General features: G+C 46.9%; 1 protein-coding gene across 1 annotated transcript; it reads right to left on the bottom strand.

Moving 5' to 3' along the window:
* Positions 1–6,742: 6,742 nt before the first annotated feature.
* Positions 6,743–7,382, bottom strand: LOC132345909 (transmembrane protease serine 9-like). Its single transcript, XM_059889323.1, has one exon. The coding sequence runs from the start codon at positions 7,211–7,213 to the stop codon at positions 6,743–6,745; it is 471 nt and encodes a 156-aa protein (XP_059745306.1). The 5' UTR covers positions 7,214–7,382.
* Between the last annotated feature and the right edge of the window lie 18,396 nt (positions 7,383–25,778).

Here is a 25,778-nt window from a genome sequence, read left to right as displayed (position 1 = left end):
AGGGCCAAGAAGGAAGGAACGTATGTGTGTATACATACGCACACATGCTTGTGTATATCTAGAATACTTCTGGAACAATAGAGAAAAATCTAATAACGATAGTTTCCTTGGAGAAGGGAATTTCTGGAAGTGAGGGTTACAGATGGGAGGGGAAACTTACTTTTCACATAGCCTTTCATCATCATGTACATGCATGAATTAAAAAGAAAGAAAAACATTTATCAAACAAGTTCAGTTGGAAGCATATGCATAAGAATAGGCAGATTCTGACAAAGAAGACCATGTAGGGGATTTATTCAACTGAATTTCCAGATATACACAAAGTTGTAGTAATTAAAATTCTGTGATAGCAGACCTAGAATAGACAAATAGATTGATGAAACAAGGAGACCCAGGTATACTGTGTTAGTCTAGATCCTCTGAGAACCAAGTTATGAGATACTGCTGCACTGTTGGTGGGGATGTAAATTGATACAGTCACTGTGAAGAACGGTATGGAAGTTCCTTAAAAAACTAACACTAGAACTACCATATGACCCAGCAATCCCACTACTGGGCATATACCCTGAGGAAACCATAATTCAAAAGGACACATGTACCCCAGTGTTCATAGCAGCACTATTTGCAATAGCTAGGACATGGAAGCAACCTAAATGTCCAACAGATGACTGGATAAAGAATATACACATATACAATGGAATATTACTCAGCCACTAAAAAGAATGAAACAGGGCCATTTGTAGAGATGTGGATAGACATGGAGTTTGAAATAGTCAGAAAGACAAAAACAAATACAGTATATTAACCCTTATATGTGAAATCTAGAAAAATGATACAGTTCAGTTCAGTCGCTCAGTCGTGTCCGACTCTTTGCAACCCCATGAATCGCAGCATGCCAGGCCTCCCTGTCCATCACCAACTCCCAGAGTTCACCCAGACTCAAGTCCATCGAGTCAGTGATGCCATCCAGCCATCTCATCCTCTGTCATCCCCTTCTCCTCCAGGTGAACATATATCTAGGGCAGGAATAGAGACACAAGTGTAGAGAATGGACGTGCAGATGCAGAGGGGGAAGGAGAAGGCAGGGCGGGTGGGGTGTTAGGACTGACATGTGTACACTGCTCTGTGTGAAATAGATAGCTAGCAGGAACCTCCTATGAAGCACAGAAAGGTCAACTTGGTACTCTGTGATGACCTAGATGGGTGGGATGGTGGGGAGAAGGGTAGAGGGAGGCTGAAAAGGGAGTAGATATATACGTACACATATAACTGATTCACTTCATTGTACAGCAGAAACTAACACAACATTGTAAAGCAATTATACTCCAACTTTAAAAAAAACAAGAGCTCATCTGCCACCACTAAAGATCTTGTATACACCAACGAAGATCAAAGATCCCAAGTGCTGCTGCAACTAAGACCCGGAGCAGCCACATAAATAAAAACAAATATTAAAAAGGGAGAATATTAAAGGAACATCAGAGGATGTAAGTGACTGTGATTATATACAATGTATTCCATATAGAGTAAATGGTGGTATTTATGTGCAATATATTATGTTTTATGGAATATTGTGAATCCTTTAAAAAGAAAAGAATATTATAGCTTTATATAAAACTAGTACATAAAGATCTCCAAGATCTCTTTCACTATTAAGTGAAAATCAATGTGTGGAACAATGTTATAATGACTTCTTTTGTGTTAACTTTTAAAACAAAAGAAAAATCTGTATGGATAGTATATGTTAATAAATGTAATTTTTTTCTAGGAAGAATCACATGCTATCATGTTTTTCTTTTCTGAATGGTTTCTATTCTCTAGCCATGAACGGTTATTGCTTTTATTATTTAAAAATATCCATAGATGGAGAGTGAGATTATGGTCTCCTCTGTATTTTTTTCTGAATTTGAAAAAATAGCAAGCATTATTTTTTAAATTCATTTTTAAAATTTAGGCTGCACTGCAAGGATGTGAAATCTTAGTTCCCTGATCAGGGATCAAACCTCTGCCTACTACAGTGGAAGCAGGGAGACTTTCCCAGACTGCCAGGGATGTTCCAATAATATTATTTTAAATAACATTTAAAAAAAAAGAAAAACTTTACAATAAAGAAGTTGAATCTGATGCCTATGGTTTATTGTGGCATGAAAAGAGAAAGTTGTACAGCAAATGTATTATAAGAGCCTCTTTATTAATTAAAAACAAACATATGGAACTATATAATGTACTTGTATAAATATGGATAAATAGTATAATAGATGTTGATACACTATGGATATAGATGCACACCCAGACACTAAGCAGTTAACAGGGCTGATGGGTGGAGAGGGAAGTGATGCTGAGGGTATAGATGAAAGAGGACTTCAACTGCACACACGTCTTACTTCTGTATTGTAGTCTTTACCGTTTTTCTTATTCCTTATACTTTTACAGAGTCACTAGACTGTATCTAAGACTTTCCTTCTAAGTTAGATTTTTTTTTTAAGTTCTCAACAATTATCAGTTGCTGTCTCTTCACTAACACTTCACTAGCATCCTTCCTATTCTCTTCTGGAACTCCTATATATACAGATCTAGATCTATCTTTGAATTTATTTTTAGGCACCTTTACTGAGATATAATTCACATAACGCATAATCATTCACCCACTACTAAATATATATTCGAAATGTCTTAAGTGTCTTCCATGTTTCTCAACTGCTTTTTCACATTTTGGAAACAATCCTTTTGACTGTGGGTACTCTGGATGAACTTATCCATACTATTTCCTAAGTCCATGGAAACATTGCTTCTTTCCTCATCCCTTGTCCTAATCATCTCTACCACCTAGCTGTTTCTAAGTTACATCTTTTTTGCAGTAGACCAGTAATATATTCAGTTCAGTCCAGTTCAGTCGCTCAGTCGTGTCCAACTCTGCGACCTCATGAACCACAGCACGCCAGGCCTCCCTGTCCATCACCAACTCCCAGAGTCCACTCAAACCCATATCCATTGAGTCGGTGATTGCCATCCGACCATCTCATCCTCTGTCATCCCCTTCTCCTGCCTTCAATCTTTCCCAGCATCAGGGTCTTTTCAAATGACTCAGTTCTTCACATCAGGTGGCCAAAGTATTGGGTTTCAGCTTCAACATCAGTCCTTCCAATGAACACCCAGGACTGATCTCCTTTAGGATGGAGTGGTTGAATCTCCTTGCAGTCCAAGGGACTCTCAAGAGTCTTCTCCAACACCACAGTTCAAAAGCATCAGTTCTTCAGAGCTCAGCTTTCTTTTTATTTCCAACTCTCACATCCATACATGACCACTGGAAAAACCAGAGCCTTGACTAGACAAACCTCTGTTGACAAAGTGATGTCTCTGCTTTTTGATATGCTGTCTAGGTTGGTCATAACTTTCCTTCCAAGGAGTAAGCGTCTTTTAATTTCATGGCTGCAGTCACCATCTGCCATGATTTTGTAGCCCAGAAAAATAAAGTCTGACACTGTTTCCATTATTTCCACATCTATTTGCCATGAAGTAATGGGACCGGATGCCATGCATAAGAAGCAGTAAAACAAAACAAATGTCACTACACAAGTATCAACGAATGAAATAAATTTTTGTCATATATGTCAGGATGAAGAAAACTGAAATAATCAATGAAAGAGAAAATAACTTAGGGAAAAAGAATCAGTGTAAAACAAGAAAAAGGGGAATTCAAAATTAAGATCTCTAGATAAAGTGGGAGAGAAAGATTTATGGACTCTAATAACATTGCTTAGTGCCCTGAGTGTCATGTCATTTCCGAACATGTGGACCCTGATCTATGCCACCTCAGTCTTCCCTGACAGCTCAGCAGGTAAAGAGTCTGCCTGCAATGCAGGTGACACAGGAGACTCAGGTCCAATCCCTGGGTTGGAAAGATCCCCTGGAGGAGGAATGGCAGCCCACTCCAGTATTCTTCCCTGGGAAATTCCCATGCGCAGAGGAGCCTGGTGGGTTACAGTCCATGGGGTTGCAGAGTCAGACATGACTGGATGCACTAGCACCTACACCATCTCATCGTGCAAACAGCTCCTTGCTGGATACCGCCTGCAGCAGAAAGCCTCTGTCCTTGCTACTGTAGCAAGGCTGTATGGTACCTAAACTTTAACCAGGCACTCAGGCCTGAGCACACCTTTCAGATCTTTAATCATGCAATCCCTTGCCTAACTTGTCAGTTCTTTCAGTATGGCAAAGAAGTAAGAATCTAAGACTAAATAATTAACAGGTGACCAGATTTCTTTCCTTGACTCCCCTTCAGTAATCCCATAAACAAACTGTGTGAACAAGATAAGGACTAGAGGAAGATCACAGGAAGTCCTGGAGCCTGCATGCAATGACTCTGACTCCATCTCAAGGATTAACTGAGATTACTTCTCTCCTTTCCCTATTAGTTCAGCCTGTAGAGAATTTGCCTGCAATGAAGGAGACCCCGGTTCTATTCCTGGGTCAGGAAGCTCTGCTGGAGAAGGGAACGGCTACACCCTCCAGTATTCTGGCCTGGAGAATTCCATGGACTGTATAGTCCATGGGGTCGCAAAGAGTCGGACACAACTGAGCAACTTTCACTTTTCCTTTAAAATTTTCATGATTGAGCAGAATTTCCAGAAGTAGTTTTCTGGGGGACACTGAGTTTACCATCTTCCCAGATTGCTGGCACTCTGATAAGAGACAACTTTCCTTTCTATCAGTGTTTGTAAATTTGATTCTGTAAGTGGTAAGCAGTGGGCTTTGATTCAACAATTCTGTAATCCCCCTTCTCTATCTCTCATCCTCACCCTGCTGCTGCTGCTGCTGCTGCTGCTGCTAAGTCGCTTCAGTCGTGTCCGACTCTGTGCGACCCCATAGACAGCAGCCCACCAGGCTCCCCTGTCCCTGGGATTCTCCAGGCAAGAATACTGGAGTGGGTTGCCATTTCCTTCTCCAATGCATGAAGGTGAAAAGTGAAAGTGAAGTAGCTCAGTCCTGTCCGACTCTGAGTGACCCCATGGACTGCAGCCTACTGGGCTCCTCTGTCCATGGGATTTTCCAGGCAAGAGTACTGGAGTGGGGTGCCATCGCCTTCTCCGATCCTCACCCTGACATCCCCCCAACCCAAGATTTTACTCTTTTGTTGTAACTCAGTTCAGTGCACTATGTGCCTTCTGTACCTAAAAATGAGAACAGGGAATACTGCTCTCTTGCATGTTGGGGGCCTGCATATGTTAGACACGAATGCATATTTCTTTTTAAAAAATATTTATTTGACTGCATTGCATCTTAGTTGCAGCATAGTGAAAGTGAAAGTAAGTCGCTCAGTAGTGTCCGACTCTTTGTGACCCCATGGACTGTAGTCTACCAGGCTTCTCTGTCCATGGGATTTTCTAGGCAAGAGTACTGGAGTGGGTTGCCATTTCCTTCTCCAGGGGATCTTCCTGACCCAGGGATCAAACCCAGGTCTCCTGCATTGCAGACAGACGCTTTACCCTCTGAGCCATGCAGGATCTTTAATTGCAGCATGGTAACTCTTAGTTGTGGCATGTGGGATATAGTTCCCTGGCCAGGCATCAAACCCAGGAAGCTGGGGCAGTGAGTTTAGGACCATGGGGATGGGTGAGGGGACATGGGGTGGGTGAAGGGACGTGGGGGTGGGTAAGGGACCATGGGGGTGGATGAGGGGACATGGGGGAGGGGAGGGACCATGGGGATGGGTGAGGAAGATTCTGGGAGTCTACTCTAGGATCAGAGGTGTGAGGACTGCCAGTCTGGACCTCAGCTCGCAGCCTGACAAGGGCCTCCTCGTTCTGTCTCCAGCTCAGTCTCCTAGATCCCCCACATTCAAGAGCCTTCTGTGCTGCAGGCTGGAACTCCCTTCTTCATGGCCTGGGTCATATACTCCAGTTCAACTCAATTGTCCTGGACTCTGGGAACTTCCCTCTACCTCCACCGGGAGGAGCTCCTCCCTCCTCCAAACCCGAGGAGTGATGCTTCAATACTTTGAGAAAGATCCTTACTCCCTTGCACTACAGACACCTGACAATATGTCTTACTTCCTCTTAGGGGCTGAATTGTGTACCCCAAATTCTTACATTGAGTCCTAACCTCCAGCACCTCAGAATGTGACTTTCTTTTGGCTGTGCAGTCCAGCAGGTGGGATCTTGGCTCTCCACCCAGGAACTGAACCCATGCCCCCTGCAGGGGAAGCCTGGAGTCTTAACCACTGGACAACCAGGGGTCCCCAGAATGTGACCTTATTTGGAGTAGAGCTTTTAAAGAGATAATTGAGTTAAAGTCACTACATTGGGTCCTAATCCAGTATGATTGGTGCCCTTATAAGAAGGGGAAATGTGGACCCAAACACACAGAGGGAAGGCAGTGTGAGGATAGGGTGAAGACGGCGTCTACAAGCCGAGGCGAGAGGCCTCAGGCTCCTGGGCTCCGGAACCGTGCGATGAGAAACTCCTATTGTCTAGGCCACATTGCCTGTGATATTTGTTACAGCAGCTGGAGCTGACTGATGTTCTTTCTCTGAGGCCTGTGCATTCCCACGGTGGGAAGACTCCCTTCTCTCTCCCCAGCTGGACTCCTTCAGAGTCCCCACCCCTGCCTCCTCCTGCTGTAATGGCCCTGCCTGTTCTTGTTTGCTTGTCTGGGGAATCAGCCGACAGACCTCAAGAGAAGGGGTGAGTGCTGAGGATCAGGAGGAGCAATGGGGCCCCAAGACAGAATCAGGATGAGCCTTTCATTTGTTTTTATTTGGTTTTTCAAGCTTGGATTGTGGGGGTTGCAGCTGGTGGACAGGGAAGCCAAGAAGGGACCACTGAGAGCTGATGGGGCTGGGGGAGTGGGGGGCCGGGAAGGTTCCAGTGAGGAGGCTGGAGCCTGAGGCACAGAGCAGGAGCTGAGGGGCTTGGTGGATCACCACATGGCTTGCCTCGGGGAACCAAGCAGGAACAGCAACAGGGGCCAGGTCTGTGGATGCACAAAGGCTGTGCCCAGCACAGACGAGGGCAGCCCGCAGAGACTGGTGTGGAAACTGGGTCTGTGGAGGAGTGGATGTGGGCTTAGGGAGTGGTGTAAGAGCAGACGTGGGCTCAGGGTTGGGTGTGAGTCTCTGGATCTCTTCAATCCAGTCGGTGAAGTAGGTGATGTTGGTGAAGATGCTGGGGTAGATGGGGTGTCGGCAGTCAAAACCCCAGCTGGCCAGGCCCATCAGAACCCAGGAACTGGTGAAGTCACAGACGAGGGGGCCCCCAGAATCGCCCTAGGAAAGAAACGGGAGTTCAGGTGGGTGACTGAGCCAGTTCTGAGAAGACCAGGTAGCAGGGTGGGGCTTATGAGTCTCTGCCCTCCAAACTCATTCTGTGAAAGTCCAAACACCAACTTCCCACTGCAGATCAGCCCAATTAAGCCATACAGGCAGGCACTGGAATCATGCTTCAGGAAGTCCTAATTGACCCTCAAAACAATCACAGATCTATATCCATCAATCTATGGATCCTATGCCCAGGGAGGGTGTGGTGGCCCAGGACAAAGCGCTGTCCAAGGCTGAGAAGGGACAGACAGCTGCAGGATCTGAGCTCAAGAGGGCTGGTCTGAGAGTGGAACCTAGCCAGCTGAAGCTGCTGCAGACCTGGATCTTGCAAACTCTGAGCTGTAGCAGCACATCCCCACCCAGGTCTGCCTCCTTTTTCACTCATTTAGTCAGTCCTTTAGTTTTCTCTCAAATTCTTGGTTGAGCATCTTCAGAAAGTGCCCATACCCAGGCCTGAGGGAGGCAGCCTGTATTGGTCAGGGAGCAATGAAAGCTGCTAGGGTCCCCTGAAAGCTGCTAGGAGTTACTGGAGTCTTGAAATGCTGTCAGGGAAGTACCACCTGGGTGGAAGTCTCTCACTTCATCACCCAAAGGGAACGTGTCATCCTTGGAGGTAGGGGGAGAGGAGCAGGATAGCTGTGCTTGCTGCCCTCCACACACAGGTCTAACACGCACATCCAGGGCAGCTTTGCCCTCAGGCACAGGAGTGAAATGTCAAGATTCCTCTTTCATGGAGTTATTGTAAATAAGGCAACCAGCCTGCCATTGTCAGGTGTGACATGTGGAAACAACACATGGAAGGGACAGGACAGGAAGGGAAGGGCATTTCATAGGGTGGAAGCATGGAGCTTTCCCGAGCTGAGATTCCAAACAGGACAACCCAACTTTCTGATGCTGGAGCAGAGGGAGCAGTGAGTGCGGACGAGGAGAGGAGGGATGGCCAGGTGGGTGGGAGGAAGAGCAATGACAAGTGGGAAGCGAGGTGGGTAGATGGGACTCAGATTCCCAGGGCCTTATGGTGGGGGTTGGAGTTGACCCCCATGGAGAACTGCCTAGGTCACGTCTAGCACCTGGATCACTCTGGTGTTGTGATCTGCTGTTGTGTGGAGAAGGAACCTGTTTTCGAGGCAAATATAGGAGAGAAGGTGAGAGATTATGGGTGGGGAGGGGCCAGGGTGATGAGAAACAATCAGATTTGGGACAATATGTTGAGGAGGCAACAGGAACTGTCAAAGCTGAGCCTATCTCAGGGAGGCTGTGCAGAGGGGAGGAACAGGCTAAGCATGGAGCCCTGGGGTCTCCAGCATTTAGAGCTGGGAGGGGAGAGGACCAGGTGCAGACTGGAGTAGCTGGCTGGTCCTGGTGCCCAGGAAACGGCAGTGAGACTTGCTCAAGTGCCAAGTGAGAGGAGGATTTGGGGCCACGGGTGTCTCTGGTAAGACAGGTTCCTGGGGATGTTGGCCATGAGGCTCTGGTGGTACTGGGGACACTTCTGGGTAGAGTGGGTTAGATTCGGGGCTATTAGGAGGAATCTCTGGGGGAAAGGAGGCAGAGAAACTGGGCAATAGTGGGAAGGAGAGTGCCACTGCACGTTTATACGAGAGCTGCGAAAGTGGAGACAAGACATGGAGCAAGGGAGCCTCTGGACACCCAGAGCTCCAGGAGGGCCTGGCTACAGTGGGCCAGGAGGCTCAGGAGAGATGGAAAATGCCTGCTGGACTGGGAAGATGAATGGTATCTTGTCCAACAGAATGCTTTGAAGTTCTCAGTGAAATAGGAAGCAAGCTCTCTAGCTGAGAGGGAAGGGTGGGGGAAGTGGTGACTTGAAGGAAAGAGAAGGGTACGTGGTGTGGCTAGCCAAAAGTAATCCTCAAGGACAGCCATCCTCATCACCAGAACCTGGGGCTATGTTACCCTACATGCCAAAAGGGACTGAGCAGCTGTGATGGAGTTGAGAATAAGGAAATAGGAAGATAATCCTGGATGATCTGGTTGGACCCAACATAAACACAAAGGTACTCATGAGGAAAGAGGGAAGCAGGAGGTCAGAGTCAGAGGAGGAGATGTGATGACAGGAGCAGAGGGAGGAGCAATGTGATTTGGTGACGTAGGAAGGGGCCACGAACTGAGGATTGCTGGGGACCTCTAAAAAGATAGAAAAAGCAAGAAAACATTTTCTCCTAGAGCCTCCAGAAGGGAGCAGCCAGGCCAACACCTTGACTTTAGACTCTGATGTCCAGAAATGTAAGATAGTACATCCTGTTGTCGGAGCCACCAATTTAAGGTGATGTCACCAGAGCACCAAGAAAGTCACACCAGGGGCTTCTTGGACATTGGGAATGTGCCGTTATCAACTCAGTTCTTCCCTTTTGGGGTCCCCACCTGGGGTGCCCTTGGCCCTCCCCACAGTGTACCCACCCTGAGCTGTTTAAGGCCAGGGGAAGGCCTGGTCCCTGTCTACCACAGGCCTCCAGGATTCGTGCAGATAAGCCTCATGGTTGCTGACATTATGGTGGAATCTGGGCCAGTCTGAGAGAGATGGGAACGGCTCCAAAAGCCTCCTGCCCCCTGGGGAGCTCTCAGAAGGTAGAGGAAGCCCCACACTAGTGTATCCCATGGAAAGTGAGCTGTGGTTTGCACTATTGAAGAGACAGAGCAAACCAAGGCAGTGTGTGTGTGTGTGTGTGTGTGTGTGTGTGTTGTGTATTGTGTGTATATGTGTTGGATGGGGTCAGGGCAGTGAATTCTACCTTGGATGAGAGGACAGGTCTAAGACAGGCCCAGAAGAACAGGTACATCCTGGTAGAAGGAGACAGACCAGGCCAGGAGATTGAAAGCCAAGACTTGCTAAGTACCTATTGAATGTCAGGCACAGTATTAAACTTTCTACAGGGACCTTATTAAGAGGAGGCTGTTAGCAACCCCATTTCATGGGTGAGGAAACTTAGCTAAGGTCACAATCCCAGTAAATGACAGATTGAATACTGAAACCATGGCTCTCCTGCCCCACAGTCTGAGCACTGAATGCCTCTGTGGCCTGTCTCTCCTCAGACCTGTTTCTGGGTGCCCTCTGCAGGGGGAGGGGTACTTCCAGGGAGAGAAGAGGGGCCTGGGTTTCAGGGTGGGGGCTGGAGCAGGCGATGTGGCAGCAGACGAGTCTAGATGGAATGTCTCAGGTAGGCTGTGGTGACTGAAAGGCTAAGAGAGGGAGGAGGGGGGTCACCTAATGCCTTGGCTCTGGGGGGTCCATCTCAGTGCTGTCCTCAGTCTCGGAAGAAACGAGAGGAGGAGTGGGCTCAAGGGGCACTATGGATGTCCAGCAGGCAAGGAGACAAAGGGTTCCAGCCCTGAGCTCCGTGGGCATGACCTCTGCAGGCTGGAAGGGAGGTCTAGGGTGCAGCAGATGGGGCCTCGGGGGACTGAGCCCTGTGTTTCACCTTCAGGGGCAGCTGACTCTGTGAGAAGGACAGGCCAGGCCAGACAGTTCACACCACTGGCTGTGGACTGGGAACCAAGAAGCCTGGGTCTGCCTCCTACAAGGAGGGCAAGGGGCCAAGCTTCTCCCCTCTGGCTCAGCAGCTCACTGGGCCGCCATGAAAACAGCTGTCTGGGAGGCCATCCTGTGGGCCAGGTGCATCTCATCCCTCCTATGTGCATTTCCTGGCGTGCCAAAGCGTATCACCACAGACTGGCTAACTCTGAAACAACAGAAATTGATCTCACAGTTCTAGAAGTCAGAAGTCTGAAACCACCTATCTGTGTCTCTCCCTCTTTCTATGAGAAAACAAGTCATTGGATTTAGAGCCTGCTCTAAATTCAGCAAGGTCTCATCTTGAGATTCTTAACAATCGTATCTGCAAAGACCTATTTCCAAATAAGGTCAGATTCTGAGATTTAGAAGACACAAATTTAGGAGACACTGTCCAACCCACTAGACCATCCTTGCAACAATCCCATGATGGAGGCCTCAAAACCCTACACTATGAGTGAGGACACAGGCTCGAAGGTGAAAAGCCCACCCGAGGTCACACGGTAGTGCAGGGTCTCTAACTCCAGAACCCTAACACTTCCCTCCACTCCACGACACCATCTATGGAAAAATCAGCACATGATGCCAGCTTGGGAGCCTGGGCCCTGAGGATGATGTGCTGGAGGTCAGGTTAGGCTTGGAATCAGAACACAGGGGCCCAAGTTGTGGTGCCTTATTTTAGGGTAGCCACTTTCCCTCTCCGGGCTGTTTTCTCACCTATCAAAAGGCACCACAGAGAGTGGGAAAAAAGCTTCACAGTGAAATATCCAACAGTGGGACTTCCTTGGTGGTCCAGCGGTTATGAATCTGCCTTCCAATGCAGAGGACACAGGTTCAATCCCTGGTCAGAGAACTAAGATCCCACTTGCCACGAGGCAACTAAGTCCACGTACTGCAACTGTTGAGCCCATGCACTCTGCAGCTCGCATGCTAAACTAAAGGGAAGGCCACACGCTGCAATGAAAAGCCTGCCTGTCACAACTAACACCCAGCCAACACAGCCAAGACAAAACAGACAAACAAAGCAAAACCAAAAGCCCCAAAAAACAAATATCCAGCAGTAGACTGATATCTGGAATATGTAAAATACACAAAGAGCCCCTAAAGGAAGAGACAGACAAACCAACAGAAAATGAGAGGGGAGAAAAACCCTGAAAGGAAATGTTACAGAAAAATATGTCCAAAGATAATAAATATGGGAAAGTACATTTAATTCGTCACTGGAAAAGTAAAAACCACAACAAGTTATTAAAATAAGAAAAGATGGAAAGTGCTAAGTACTGGCGAGAATATGAACTCTCATTCACTGCTTGAATGAATGGAAATGGTGACCCACTTTGGAGTAGTTTGGTAACATCTGCCAAAGTTTAATATACACGTACCTTTTAATCCAATAATTCTACTCAAGGGTTTCTGTGAAATAGAAGATAAAACATTTGGAAGTGAAATGAAATGAAAAGTTTGGAAAGTACTAAAATGCGCATTAAAGTATAACTGATCATAGAATTCAGTGCACACAGGAGAGTCCTGTAGAGCAAGGAGACTGAACACACTACAACTACAGGTAACAGTGTGGGTGAATCTCACAAATACAATGTTAGGACAAGAAAGATTGACAACTGGAAATAAATTCTATTTACAGAACATTCAGAATCTAATCTAAGGTATTAAAGGTGAAGATGGTGCTTTCTGTTCGGTGTTGTTGAAAGGAAGGAGGTGTGAGTGGGGCCTCTGGGGTATTGATCACCTGTTGCCTCTCTATGTGAAAATTTATCCAGCTTATGAAAAGAGCATGGATATATTCTTTTGTATGTATGTTACACTTCAGTAGAACCTTTAAAATATACTTCAAGAACAGATGCTGTAGATGGCCTCATGTGCAAGGGAGTTAGGAAGGGGGGTTGGCCTGGGGGACACTGCCAAGGGATGGAGCCCAGGAGGACGCATGGAGGAGGAAACGGGAAGTCCCAGGGGCTCCACAAAGAGAGCAGAGGCAACACAGCCCGTCCCCAGAGAAACCGAGGCCCTGAGAACAGGCGAGGGAAGAACAGAAAGGGTCTTACTCACTAGGCAGATGGACGTTCCTGTGGAGAAGTCCCCAGCGCACAGCATGTCCTCCTGCACAGAGAAGTTCTTGCCTTTCGCAAGTCCGTATAACATATTACAGAACTTGTTCTCAACGAAGCTCACCTTACCCTCCTGGAGATGGAAGGGTTCGAGCAGAGGTGCTGCGAGGATAAGGAGGAAATCAGGGAAGGATGCTGTAGCCGAGCTACAGAGCTCTGCCTTACCAGTCAGCACTGCCCCTCAACATGGGGTTTTCTCTGCACAGCTGAGCTTTCATCCTTGTTTCAGTCTTCTGATGCTGCTGCTGCTAAGTAGATTCAGTCATGTTCAACTCTTCGCGACCCCATGGACTGGAGCCTACCAGGCTCTTCCATCCATGGGATTTTCCAGGCAAGAGTACTGGAGTGGGTTGCCATTTCCTTCTCCATGTTTCAGTCTTCTACCTATGCCTAGTAAGCCCTCCCGTGTTTCTCAAACTTTTCCAAATTCATCCTATTCCCTCCACCTCTTTCATAGCAACAAACTACACTCCTCCTATTCCACAAAGGAAAAAGGCAAATCCCTCCAATACATGCAACTCACTGGTGCTTAGCAACCATTCACCAACCTATCTACCCTTTCACAAACCATCCCATCCACTTACCTTTTGTCTATCACTAACCTTGCTTTCCATCCACTTGTCCCTCCATCCATCTATCTTTCCTCATGTCCCATTCACCCACTCATCCTTCCATAAATTTGCCTATACACTCATCTTTTCATCCATCTCTCCATTCTCGCCTCCAGCAATAGACCACTCACTGCATCTCTCTCCACCACCCGCCTAACCATCTTCCCTTCCACCCACTCGTCCTCCCACCTTCTCCCATCCATTCTCTCATCCAATCACTGATTTATTCATCATTCAAGTACTCATGTATTCCTGTATCCTTGTGCTAACTATCTTTTAACTAATGATACAGGGGAACATTTTAGTTGGGGCAGACAGCGTAAATGAAGTAAATAAGTAGCATTACTTTAGATCTAATAAGTGGTATAAAGGAAATAAAACAGGAAGATGTGCCATTAGGGGTTGCCTGTTTTAGCTCACGTGATCAAGTAAAACTCCTCAGAGGAGCAGCTGAGTTGCATATGTAAAGAAACGAGTCATGACAAGGTTAGTCGGGAGAGTAAATGCATCCAGGGAGATAGCCAAGGTGCAGACCTGAGGTGGGAATGGCCTTGGCATCATCAAGGCAGGAAGGAGGCCTGCTGGCTGGGGTGGGGTGGGTGAGGGATGCAGTGGGAGATGAGAGAGAGGAGGGGGCCTGAGAGCCAAGGCAGGGAGTTGCAACCTTATTTTAAGTAGAAATGAGAAGGCGCTGGGGGTGATGAGCAGGGAACTGGCGTGACTCCTGCTCTAAAGCAAATACTCAGACAGCTACATGGAGAGTAACAGAGCACACAGGGTGGGAGCTGAGACCAGTCTGCAGGTCCAGGGAAGAAGGACCCGGGGGCAGCAGTGGGATACCTACCAGGTGCCAGGCCCTGCCTGGGGCACGGACTGGGATATTGAAACAAGAAAGACAGGGTCCCTGTGCTCAGGAGGAACCAGTCTGTGTGTGTAGGTGTGTGTGTGTGAAGTGTGAAGTCTGGTGTATGAGTATTGTGTGTGTGTGGTGTGAGAATTCTGGGGACCTAGTTGTTTGTCCTGTGATTACTGAGTGTTAACCGACACACTAATAGGCAAGAACCAGGGATGCTGGAACATCCCACCCAATGAAGCAGCATCTGTTCAAAATGCCTGTTGCACCTCTGTAGAGAAACACCATACCAAATTATGACCCTACAAATAATTACAAATAAATATTCTTTCCCTCCCTAATTTGGCATCATAAGCATTTCATCAAGTTGTAAACACTCCTTTCTTTAGTGAAGACTCTTGCTCATAAGTTTTGGTCTACTTTTCTCCTCTTTCAATCTTAAAAAATACAATTTTTTCCTGTTACTCAGTTTGCCTAACAAGTCTACAAATTAGATAGATGACCTGAGCTGGGAGAAAACCAAAGTGAGGTCTGCAGAGTGAAACCCTGTAAAGTAGTAATCATTCTAAATTGATCAGGCAGACTCAGAGGTCAGAGGTCATATTTGAGTTTTCTTTCCACTTTTCCCAAGCACCTCCTATGGCACTGGGAAATCAGAGAGTTTATCAGTGACCTGGAAGGAGTCATGCCTCAACATGACCTTTGAGTTAGATCAAGTCATCTCAGATCTATGGTTGATTTAAACCTTGGAATCAAGAACCAGAAAGACTTCAAGAACTCAGATTCTTGATTCCAAAGTCAAAGATTCCCAGACTTCAGAGCTTTACACTTAGGGAACACCAAAGCTTCAGAATCACACACTTTCAGAACTAGAACTAGAATGGTCCAGTCCTCTGGAAATGAAGCATAGTGGGCCAAAGGGACCTTTGCCTGGGGACCCCTCAGGTGGAGACACACCTCCCTTCTTTGCTCCTCTGTCCTTCTCCCCTTCCTCCTCCCCTTCCTCCTCCTCCCCATTCTCATCCCCCCATCCAACTCCCCACACCCTCTAACTTTCCTCGTTGAGCATCCCCCAGCCAGTTATCCAGCAGGATGACTTACTGGGGAGCTTCATGCCAGGGACTGGGAGGCAGGCAGGGATGATGTAGGAGGTGAAGTTCACAGGAAAGAGCAGCTGCAACATGGCGAGGTCACTCCCAAAGAGATGTAACTTCTCGAAGTCTGGGTGCATGATAATCTGGCTCACAGACCCCTCCCGGGTCTGAGGGGTGTGCTGGTACAGCTGGGTGCTTCCTAACAGAACCCGGTAATTCTCCGGGGCTTTGGATTTCCTGGAGAAGGAAAGGCGCACTGTCACCATCAACTTTAAGTGGGGACAAGCTCTTTCCCTGCATCTTCATCTAACTGCCACACGCCTCTGGACCCCTCCACCCCACATGACGCCAGACAGCCTTTGTCTCCCCATTTCTAATGGTCAGGAGGCCTTCTTTCTTGAGGCTAATTGATACCCTACTTACAGTTTCAGACATATGGCTGGCTTCTCCATCACACACTAGAATGGCAGAAGCACTGTATCCTTGTTCTGGAAAGGTCCTCTGTGGGGTCATCAAATGAAGGCCTTCTGATTGTACACAGCAGGCATTCTGGCTCAGTCCCAGCTCTAACTTCTCCCTTCCAGAGACTCCATACAACTCACCTCTGGCCCCACACTCTTGTTAACCATCCCCTTTCTTTAAACACATCCATGCCCAAGGGCTGCTTCTCCACTTAGTTTCAAAGGACAAAAGATTTGTTAAATAAATGAGCAAATGGGTGCAGGAAATGGAACCTTGCCTTGTTCCCCCAACACAGGTGCTGAATCTTCCCCCCTCCCTCACTGTCTTCACAGCTCATCTGCTTGGAGACCCTCTCTCATGTTCCCCTCACCCAACCCATCCCCTCCAGCAAGCCCTCCTCTCCACAAACCTTCTCCCGAACCACCACCCCATCTGCTCTGCCCTTCTCATCCATGCTGGGCTTTCTCTTCTGACAGGATGGAGACATGGTGAGGAGGGATTTGCCACCCCTGATGCCTCCAAGGGCCTTGCACGGGGCATGGCACAGAGTGGGTGCCGATAGACTCTGAGCCCTCAAAGCTCCAGTGCCCAGACCTGCGCTTGATGCCTGAACTCCCTGGCGACCCCTCCTCATCCGTTTAGAAATCAGTCACTGAGCCAGCCCCACCTGGCTAGGTGAATTAGACTCCTGAGCAGCCCTGTCACTCTTATGCAGCCTGGCACCACATGCATACCAGTTACCATGATTCCTCCTGGGCACACAGTTTCGCAGGAGTAATAAGAATCGCCCAGCTGCTGGTCGCACATGCAGTCCCAGGCCCCCTGCCTAGAGTCTGACACCGGGAAATAAGGGGACAACTGAGAAGGAGCTGTGATCTGAGATGGGTCCGCACCACATGGCAGCGAGGACTGACACTGCCGCTCTCCTGAGGCACACCTGTGTTGGGGAACGGACACAGGGGCCGAGGGCAGAGCATGAGGAGGATCTGGGCAGGTGAGCGGGGAGGACAGTCCAGGTGAAGGGTACACAGGCCAAAGGCAGGAACGACATGCCTCTGAAGGCCACAGACTGCCCAGAGGAAAGCCCAGAGGAGCTAACGTGGGACACCATCCCCCTTTTCTCGTCTTCCCCTGCATCCCCCTCCCCTGCCGGAGCCTGTGCTGGCAGCCTAGGAAGGAGACTCACTTGAGAAAGCAGTAGGGCAGTGGAAAGAAGCCAGCTGGAGTTAATGAGGACAGCTCCACAGATGTGCGAGCCCTGGAACTGCAGGCTGGCCTGCTACAGCCACTGGCCAGCCTCCACGTCCCGGCCACCATAGATCCTCCCCATCACCTTGGGCTTCCCGCACACTGTGGAGACTCTGCTGCCACCTACAATAGAGACACTGTTGGTGCCCCAAATGTCACAACCAGGAAGGTCTCCCAGCTTCACAGACAGGAAAACCAGGGCCAGGCATCCAGCGGCCTAGCCAAAAGGCCAGGCATCTAGCAGTGTAGCCAAAATGACAGGACTCTGCCTTCACTGGCTGCCACTGAGGACTGGAGAGCAGAGCACAACACATCAAGCCCAGTGGGGATGAGGACCCAGGGGTCTGGTGGGGTGGGGCAAGGAGGGACCAGCTCCCAGGAGCATCTCCAGGCAGATGGACATCCTTGAGCAAGGCTGCCAAGTGCTGGGCACGACACGCACCTCATTTCCCTCACCTAGCACGCCTCAATGCCTTGTCTTGTACATCAAAGAACTAAAGGTCTCAGAAGTTGCCAACATTGCTTTCTCAAGATCATGGCTTCTAAGAGCCTGTGTTCCCTCCACTCTACCCCATGTCTTAGGGAGGCAGATTTGCAGGCAGAAGTCTGTGGTGTGTGATCTGGGGCAAGTCACTCCCCTCTCTGACTCTGCAGGAGTCTCCATTTCTAAAGGAAGAAGGAGTGGGCTCATGAGGACAGCCCTGGTTCTAGGACTCATATCCGGGAGGGCAGGAGTGTGCCCAGGCCCCTGAGGCCGGGCATCCTGGTCTAGGGCCTGGGCTCCCAGGGCCTCAGTGAGGGGAATGACACCCCTGCTCCCTGGACTCAGGCCCATTCACTCAGTAGTCCTAGAACTTTCCTCCACCCAGCCTCCAACCTCTGGGCCAGACCCTGCTAGTCCCCTCTCCCACAGCCCCACAAAGGGATTGGGTCTCTTCCCACCCAGAGGCCTCACAGTGGAGGGCCTGACCCACCTGTGTGGAGGGGATCTCTGGGCTGCCTGGTTGGAGGGAAGGGCAGAGAAACGATGAGACTTAGTGACTCACCAGGCCCTGGTCAGAGCCGGCTGCCCTCAGGCCCTGTATGTGGGCTAGGGGATCTTGGCCCGAATGGAGGCCCCAACGCACCTGTAGCTCCCAGAGCCAACCGCTGTGCTGGCCAAGTCGGAGCCCCGCCCCTCAATGCTCCCCCATCGCCTGCAGTCCGGCCAGTGGCGGCCGTGGCTGGGGACCCTCGCAGCTCCAGGGCGGCCACGTTCAGCATCAGCAACCAGAGAAGAGCCTCGGACTGGCCTAGGCCTTGGCGGATCCCCGCCTCCCCGCCCATTGCCAGGGTTACTGACCCCAGCCTGACCCCACCCTGCTCTGGCCCTGCCCCAGACCAACCCCAAGCCCACCCAGATCTTCTTAATAACTTTATAAACAACTCTACTTTAATATAACTTTTAAACCATGAAGTTCATTTATACAAAGGATAAGTCAATGATTTTCAGTAAATGTTTTAAAAATTTATTGATTTATACTTAAATAAACCTTTTGTTTTAGAATAGTTTTAGGTGTGTGGAAAAACTGGAATGATAATGCAAAGAGTTCAAATATTCCTCCTCACCTGTTTCCCCTAATGATAAGATCTTTGTATTATTCTGGCACATTTGTCACAAGTAGTGAGCTAATATTGATACATTAATATTAACCTAAGTCCATTCTTTTTTTTTTTCAATCTTTTAAGTTTAAGGTACATAGCATAGTGATTTGGAGAAGGAAATGGCAACCCACTCCAGGATTCTTGCTTGGAGAATCCCAGGGACAGAGAAGCCTGGTGGGCTGCCGTCAATGGGGTCGCACAGAGTCGGACACGACTGAAGTGACTTAGCAGCAGCAGCATAGTGATTTGCCTCATATGCATCATGAAATGGTCATCCTGATAAATGTAGTGAACCCACATAGGTACAGAATTTAAAAAAATGTGTTTCCCAGTGATGAGAACTCAGGATTTACTCTAACAAGTTTCCTGTATAATATAGAGCAGTGTTAATTGTATTTATCTTGTTGTATATTACATTCCTAGTACTTATCTTATAACTGGAAGTTTGTTTCTTTGACTATAGCTATCTAATTCATACCTCCCCATTCCTGGCTTCTTGTAACCACAAATTCGATATCTCTTTTTCAGTGAATTGTTTTTGAAGTATAATTGACCTACAACGCTGTTAGTTGCTATTACACAGCATAGTGATTGGATATTTCTGCACATTTCAAAATAATAGGAATAGTTATGATATGTCACCATACAAAGACATTACATAGTTATTAACTATATTCTCCACAGTGTTATTTCTTACCCATTTCATACTCATTTATTTGGCAATTAGAACTTAAAAAATATATATTCATTTATTTATTTATTTTGGCTCCACTGGGTCTTTGTGGCTCCACGAGGGATTTGTCTAGTTGTAGAATTTGGCCACCTCATGCGAAGAGTTGACTCACTGGAAAAGACTCTGATGCTGGGAGGGATTGAGGGCAAGAGGAGAAGGGGACGACAGAGGATGAGATGGCTGGATGGCATCACTGACTCGATAGACGTGAGTCTCAGTGAACTCCGGGAGCTGGTGACGGACAGGGAGGCCTGGCGTGCTGCAATTCATGGGGTCGCAAAGAGTCGGACACGACTGAGCGACTGAACTGAACTGAGAGAGCAGGGAGTACTCTTGGTTGTGGTGTGCAGGCTTCTCATTGCTGTGGCTTCTCTTGTGGAGCACATTTTCTAGGGCATGGAGGCTTCAGTAATTGAGGTGCACTGGCTTAGTTGCCCCATAGCAAGTGTTGTCTTCCTGGATCAGAAATCGAACACATGTCCCCTGCATTGGCAGGCGGATTCTTAATCACTGGACCACCACGGAAATCTTGCCACGGGAACTTTGTATCTCAATCTCCCTCAGCTTTTGCTTTCTTCCCCCCAATCCTCTCCCCTCTGGTAACCACCTGTTTGTTCTCTTTGTCTATAACTCTGTTTATGTTGTGTTATGTTTGTTCATTTACCTTTTAGATTCCAAAAGAAGTGTAATCATACAATACTTGTCTTTGTCTGACTTATATCACTCAGCATGATAGTTTCTGGGCTTCTCAGGTGATGCTAGTGGTAAAGAACCACCTGCCAATGCAGGAGACATAAAATAAGCAAGTTCTAACTCTGGGTAGGGATGATGCCCTGGAGGAGGGCATGGCGATTCCCCCCAGCTGCCCCAGCACAGTATTCTTGCCTTGAGGACAGAGGAGGCTGGTGTGCTTCAGTGCTCAGCTTTCCTTGTAGTCCAACTCTCACATCCACACATGACTACTGGAAAAACCATAGCTTTGACTAGACAGACTTCTGTTGACAAAGCAATGTGTCTGCTTTTTAATGTGCTGTCTAGGTTGGTCATAGCTTTTCTTCCAAGGAGCAAGAGTCTTTTAATTTCATGGCTGCAGTCACCATCTGGAGTGATCTTGGAGCCCAAGAAGTTAGAGTGCGTCACTGTTTTCATTGTTTTCCCATCTATTTCCTACCGGGACCAGATGCCATGATCTTAATTTTTTGAATGTTGAGTTTTAAGCCAGCTTTTTCACTCTCCTCTTTCACTTTCATCAAGAGGCTTTTTAGTTCTTCTTCACTTTCTGCCATAAGGGTGGTGTCATCTGCATATCTGAGGTTATTGACATTCTCCTGGCAATCTTGATTCCAGCTTGTGCTTCTTCCTGCCCAGCGTTTCTCATGATGTACTCTGCATAGAAGTTAAATAAGCAGGGTGACAATATACAGCCTTGATGTACTCCTTTCCCAATTTGGAACCAGTCTGTTGTTCCATGTCCAGTTCTAACTGTTGCTTCCTGACCTGCATATCGGTTTCTCAAGAGGCAGATCAGGTGGTCTGGTATTCCCATCTCTTTCAGAATTTTCCACAGTTTATTGTGATCCACACAGTCAAAGGCTTTGGCATAGTCAATAAAGCAGAAATAGATGTTTTTCTGGAACTCTCTTGCTTTTTCAATGATCCGGTGGATGCTAGCAATTTGATCTCTGGTTCCTCTGCCTTTTCTAAAACCAGCTTGAACATCTGGAAGTTCACGGTTCATGTATTGCTGAAGCCTGGCTTGGAGAATTTTGAGCATTACTTTACTAGCGTGTGAAATGAGTGCAATTGTGTGGTAGTTTGTGTATTCTTTGACATTGCCTTTCTTTGGGACTGGAATGAAAACTGACCTTTTCCAGTCCTGTGGCCACTGCTGAGTTTTCCAAATTTGCTGGCATATTGAGTGCAGCACTTTAATAGCATCATCTTTCAGGTTTTGAAAGAGCTCCACTGGACTTCCATCACCTCCACTAGCTTTGTTCATAGTGATGCTTTCTAAGGCCCACTTGACTTCACATTCCAGGATGTCTGGCTCTAGGTGAGTGATCATACCATTGTGATTGTCTGGGTTGTGAAGATCTTTTTTGTACAGTTCTTCTGTGTATTCTTGCCGCCTCTTCTTAATATCTTCTGCTTCTGTTAGGTCTATACCATTTCTGTCCTTTATCGAGCCCATCTTTGCATGAAATGTTCCCTTGGTATCTCTAATTTTCTTGAAGAGATCTCTAGTCTTTCCCATTCTGTTGTTTTCCTCTGTTTCTTTGCATTGATCGCTGAGGAAGGCTTTCTTATCTCTTCTTGCTATTTTTTGGAACTTTGCATTCAGATGTTTATATCTTTCCTTTTCTCCTTTGCTTTTTGCTTCTCTTCTTTTCACAGCTATTTGTAAGGCCTCCCCAGACAGCCATTTTGCTTTTTTGCATTTCTTTTCCATGGGGATGGTCTTGATCCCTGTCTCCGTACAATGTCACAAACCTCAGTCCATAGTTCATCAGGCATTCTATCTATCAGATCTAGTCCCTTACATCTATTTCTCACTTCCACTTTATAATCATAAGGGATTTGATTTAGGTCATACCTGAATGGTGTAGTAGATATAATGGTCATTTGAGTTAAATTCACCCATTCCAGTCCATTTTAGTTTGCTGATTCCTAGAATGTTGACATTCACTCTTGCCATCTCCTGTTTGACCACTTCCTATTTGCCTTGATTCGTGGACCTAACATTCCAGGTTCCCATGCAATATTGCTCTTTATAGCATCGGACCTTGCTTCTATCACCAGTCACATCCACAACTGGGTGTTGTTTTTGCTTTGGCTCCATCCCTTCATTCTTTCTGGAGTTATTTCTCCACTGATCTCCAGTAGCGTATTGGGCACCTACTGACCTGGGGAGTTTCTCTTTCAGTATCCTATCATTTTGCCTTTTCATACTGTTCATGGGGTTCTCAAAGCAAGAATTCTGAGGTGGTTTGCCATTCCCTTCTCCAGTGGACCACATTCTGTCAGACCTCTCCACCTTGACCCGCCTGTCTTGGGTGGCCCCACAGGGCATGGCTTAATTTCATTGAGTTAGACAAGGCTGTGGTCCTAGTGTGATTAGATTGACTAGTTTTCTGTGATTATGGTCTCAGTGTGTCTGCCCTCTGATGGCCTCTTGCAAACCTACCGTCTTGCTTGGGTTTCTCTCACCTTGGACAAGGGATATCTCCTCACCGCTGCCCCTCCTAACCTTGAACGTGGAGTAGCTCCTCTAGGCCCTCCTGCACCCGTGTAGCCACTGCTCCTTGGACGTGGGGCTGCTCCTCTCGGCTGCTGCCCTGACATTGGGCATGGGGTAGCTCCTCCCGGCCAGCCACCACCCCTGACCTCGGACGTGGGGTAGCTCCTCCCGGCGGCCGCCTCTGACCTCAGACGTGGGGTAGCTCCTCTTATCCGTTCCTCTGCCGTCGCAGCCTGGCACTCTCGGCCGCTGCCCCTGACCTCGGACGTGGGGTAGCTCCTCTTGGCCACTACCCCTCGGGCATGGGGTCCTCCCGGCTTCTGTTCCTGACCTCGGATGTGGGGTTGCTCCTCTCAGCCGCGCTGCACGCTGTCGCAGCCGCCCACACTTTCATCAAGAGACTCTAAGTTCTTCTCCACTTTCACAAACATGGTATGTCTTGTTTCTTTAATGTTCCATAGTGGAGTGGAAGACAAACTGGCTTCTGATGCTTGTGATCCATGTCCAGAGATGTTTTGTCTCTGTAGTCAATACCTGTGCCCAGCCTCTCTGCAGGAATAGTCAGAGGTAATGCTCTAAAGGAATTTAGATACTCCCTTCCATGACTGGTCTTCCCAATTTATATTTGGGCTGATTTGAATATATCTGTCTCTGGGGTGTAGTATTTTGTTAGAACAAAAATGATTACAGAATTAGGATAGTTATTCCACAATGCAATTTCTATATTAGTGGCACTGAGAAGATGCATTCAATATTGTATCCCAGTTATGAGTAAGAATCTTATAAGTAACTAATAGAATGACTTAACCAGAGGACAAAGCAACAAGGAAGCTTTCTTTTCTTGAGTTCCTGTGTGCAATATTTTGCCTCACCATCCCTCTAGCATGAAGTTATAGGTTGAAAATCTTGTAAGTTTTCCTTCACAATAAACGCTCAAGTACTGAGTGATATTTCCAAGTTATTTTTTGTCCCAAAAAGGAGTTTCATGATACAAATTTCACCATGATATTGCTTTAAATACTCTCACCTCATCTTCTCATCTTCTTTTGAACCTGTTTTCCTTTGCAAGGGGCAAGGAGCTTCTGAAGCACCAACAGGAGTCTTTTTCGCAGTGTGAAATTGTCCTTCTAAACCTCTCTTTCTTTCCCCAACACCCCATAATCAGTACTGTTGCTATAGCAGGGAGTGACTCTTGTTTCTCAAGATATTTGTTTGCAGCCCTCTGAGGTTTTTGCCCTTCATCTCTCTTGACAAGATTCTTAGCAATTCTTCTTCTCACAACACAAATGTGAATACTCTTTCATATCATTTTGATAGTGATAAACTGATTCACAATATGAAAATAAGAATCAGGCAAATTTTTTTTAGAAGAGATGTTCCCATGATTTCTGTGCAGATGGGACCATATGCAATGATGAGCCCAGGTTCTAAAGAGCAAGGGAATGTGATGCAAACAGGAAATTCACAAGCTTATAAGCTGAGCTTTCAGGCTAGGATTTAGATGGAAGTGGGTTTGTGTGAATGGAGAATGGCTTTTGGTAGATAAACTCTTAACATTGTTGGAAGGCACACATCCATTTCATGGGTAGTGGATTTTTAAAACCTAGAAAAACCAGGACTCTAGGATATTTAGTCCCTTTATCACGAGGAAAGAGAAGATTTTTGCCTTCTTGTTCCTTACTTCTGCCTTAGCCTTACTAAAAGTCTAAACATTGAATGTTCTATGATGGCTCTTCCAAATCAATTTCCTCCAAAGAGTCTGAAGGGTTTGTACATGTTTGCAATTGTGTTTTGTGTTGGACACAAAATACACACTTCTGTCTATTGACTGCCCATTCTCTTTCTCAAAAGATGAGTAACTATTAATGGCCTAGCATGTTACACTTTCCTTGGAAGTGTTGCCAGATAAAAAGTATATTTTGAGGTATCTGTAAATCTCACTCATATAATCAGAGAAAGAATTTTCAGTAAAACTATTTCCAAATATTGCATAGGACACAGTTAAACTAAAAATTGTCATTTCTGTGAAATTCAAAAATCAAATTCAGTTAAGCATTTGTTATTTTTGTTTGCTAGTTCTGTCCACTCTATCCTTTCAGGTACTTTAAAATTTAAGAGACGGTAGAAAATTTTTGTTCTAGGACTCTAGTCCAGGAACAGTGGAGCCATGATATCAGTACAAAGACAAAAATTGGAAATACAGTCAGATATACTGAAACATATATGCTACCCACTCCAGTATTCTTGGGCTTCTCTTGTGGCTCAGCTGGTAAATAATCCATCCACCTGCAATGCTGGAGATCTGGGTTTGATCCCTGGGTTGGGAAGATCCTCCAGAGAAGGGAAAGTCTACTCACTCCGGTATTCTGGCTTAGAGAATTCCATGAACTATGTCCATGTGGTTGCAAAGAGTCGGAAACGACTGAGCAACTTTTTCTTTCACTTTCATATGAATATTCAACCAGGAGAAAAACTGAAGGCAGTTGTAAAAACGAAAATAGATTGCACTCATTTTTAGTTGCAAATCACATCTATGGAAGGACTTTAGTAAAACAGATAACCCTGGTTTCCTCTGGGAAGAGGATAGGGTAGACAGCAGAAAGATGTGGGAGGTGGGCTTGTCACCAAAAGGTTGCTGCTGCTAGCCATGTGTTACACCAGATTTGTGACCTCCGGAGGAGAGGATTTTGATCCAGGATCAGAGACGAGGCTTGACTACTTGGAGCTTTTTGTGTAGCAAGATTTTATTAAAGTATAATAGAGATAGGGAAAGGTTCTGACATAGACATCAGAAGGGTACAGAAAGAGTGCCCCCTTGCTAGTTTTTAGCAAGGTGTTTTATGTCCCTTAGAAAGCTATTTAATTAGATAAGAGAGACGCCTCAAGGCTGAGGGAGTTTCACCAGGCCCCTCTCCCACAATATGC

This window comes from Bos taurus, chromosome 8 (assembly GCF_002263795.3).
Source record: "Bos taurus isolate L1 Dominette 01449 registration number 42190680 breed Hereford chromosome 8, ARS-UCD2.0, whole genome shotgun sequence".
Lineage (NCBI taxonomy): Eukaryota > Metazoa > Chordata > Mammalia > Artiodactyla > Bovidae > Bos > Bos taurus.
The sequence above is the reverse complement of the archived record's forward strand: the minus strand, read 5'-3'. Positions and strand labels throughout refer to the sequence as shown.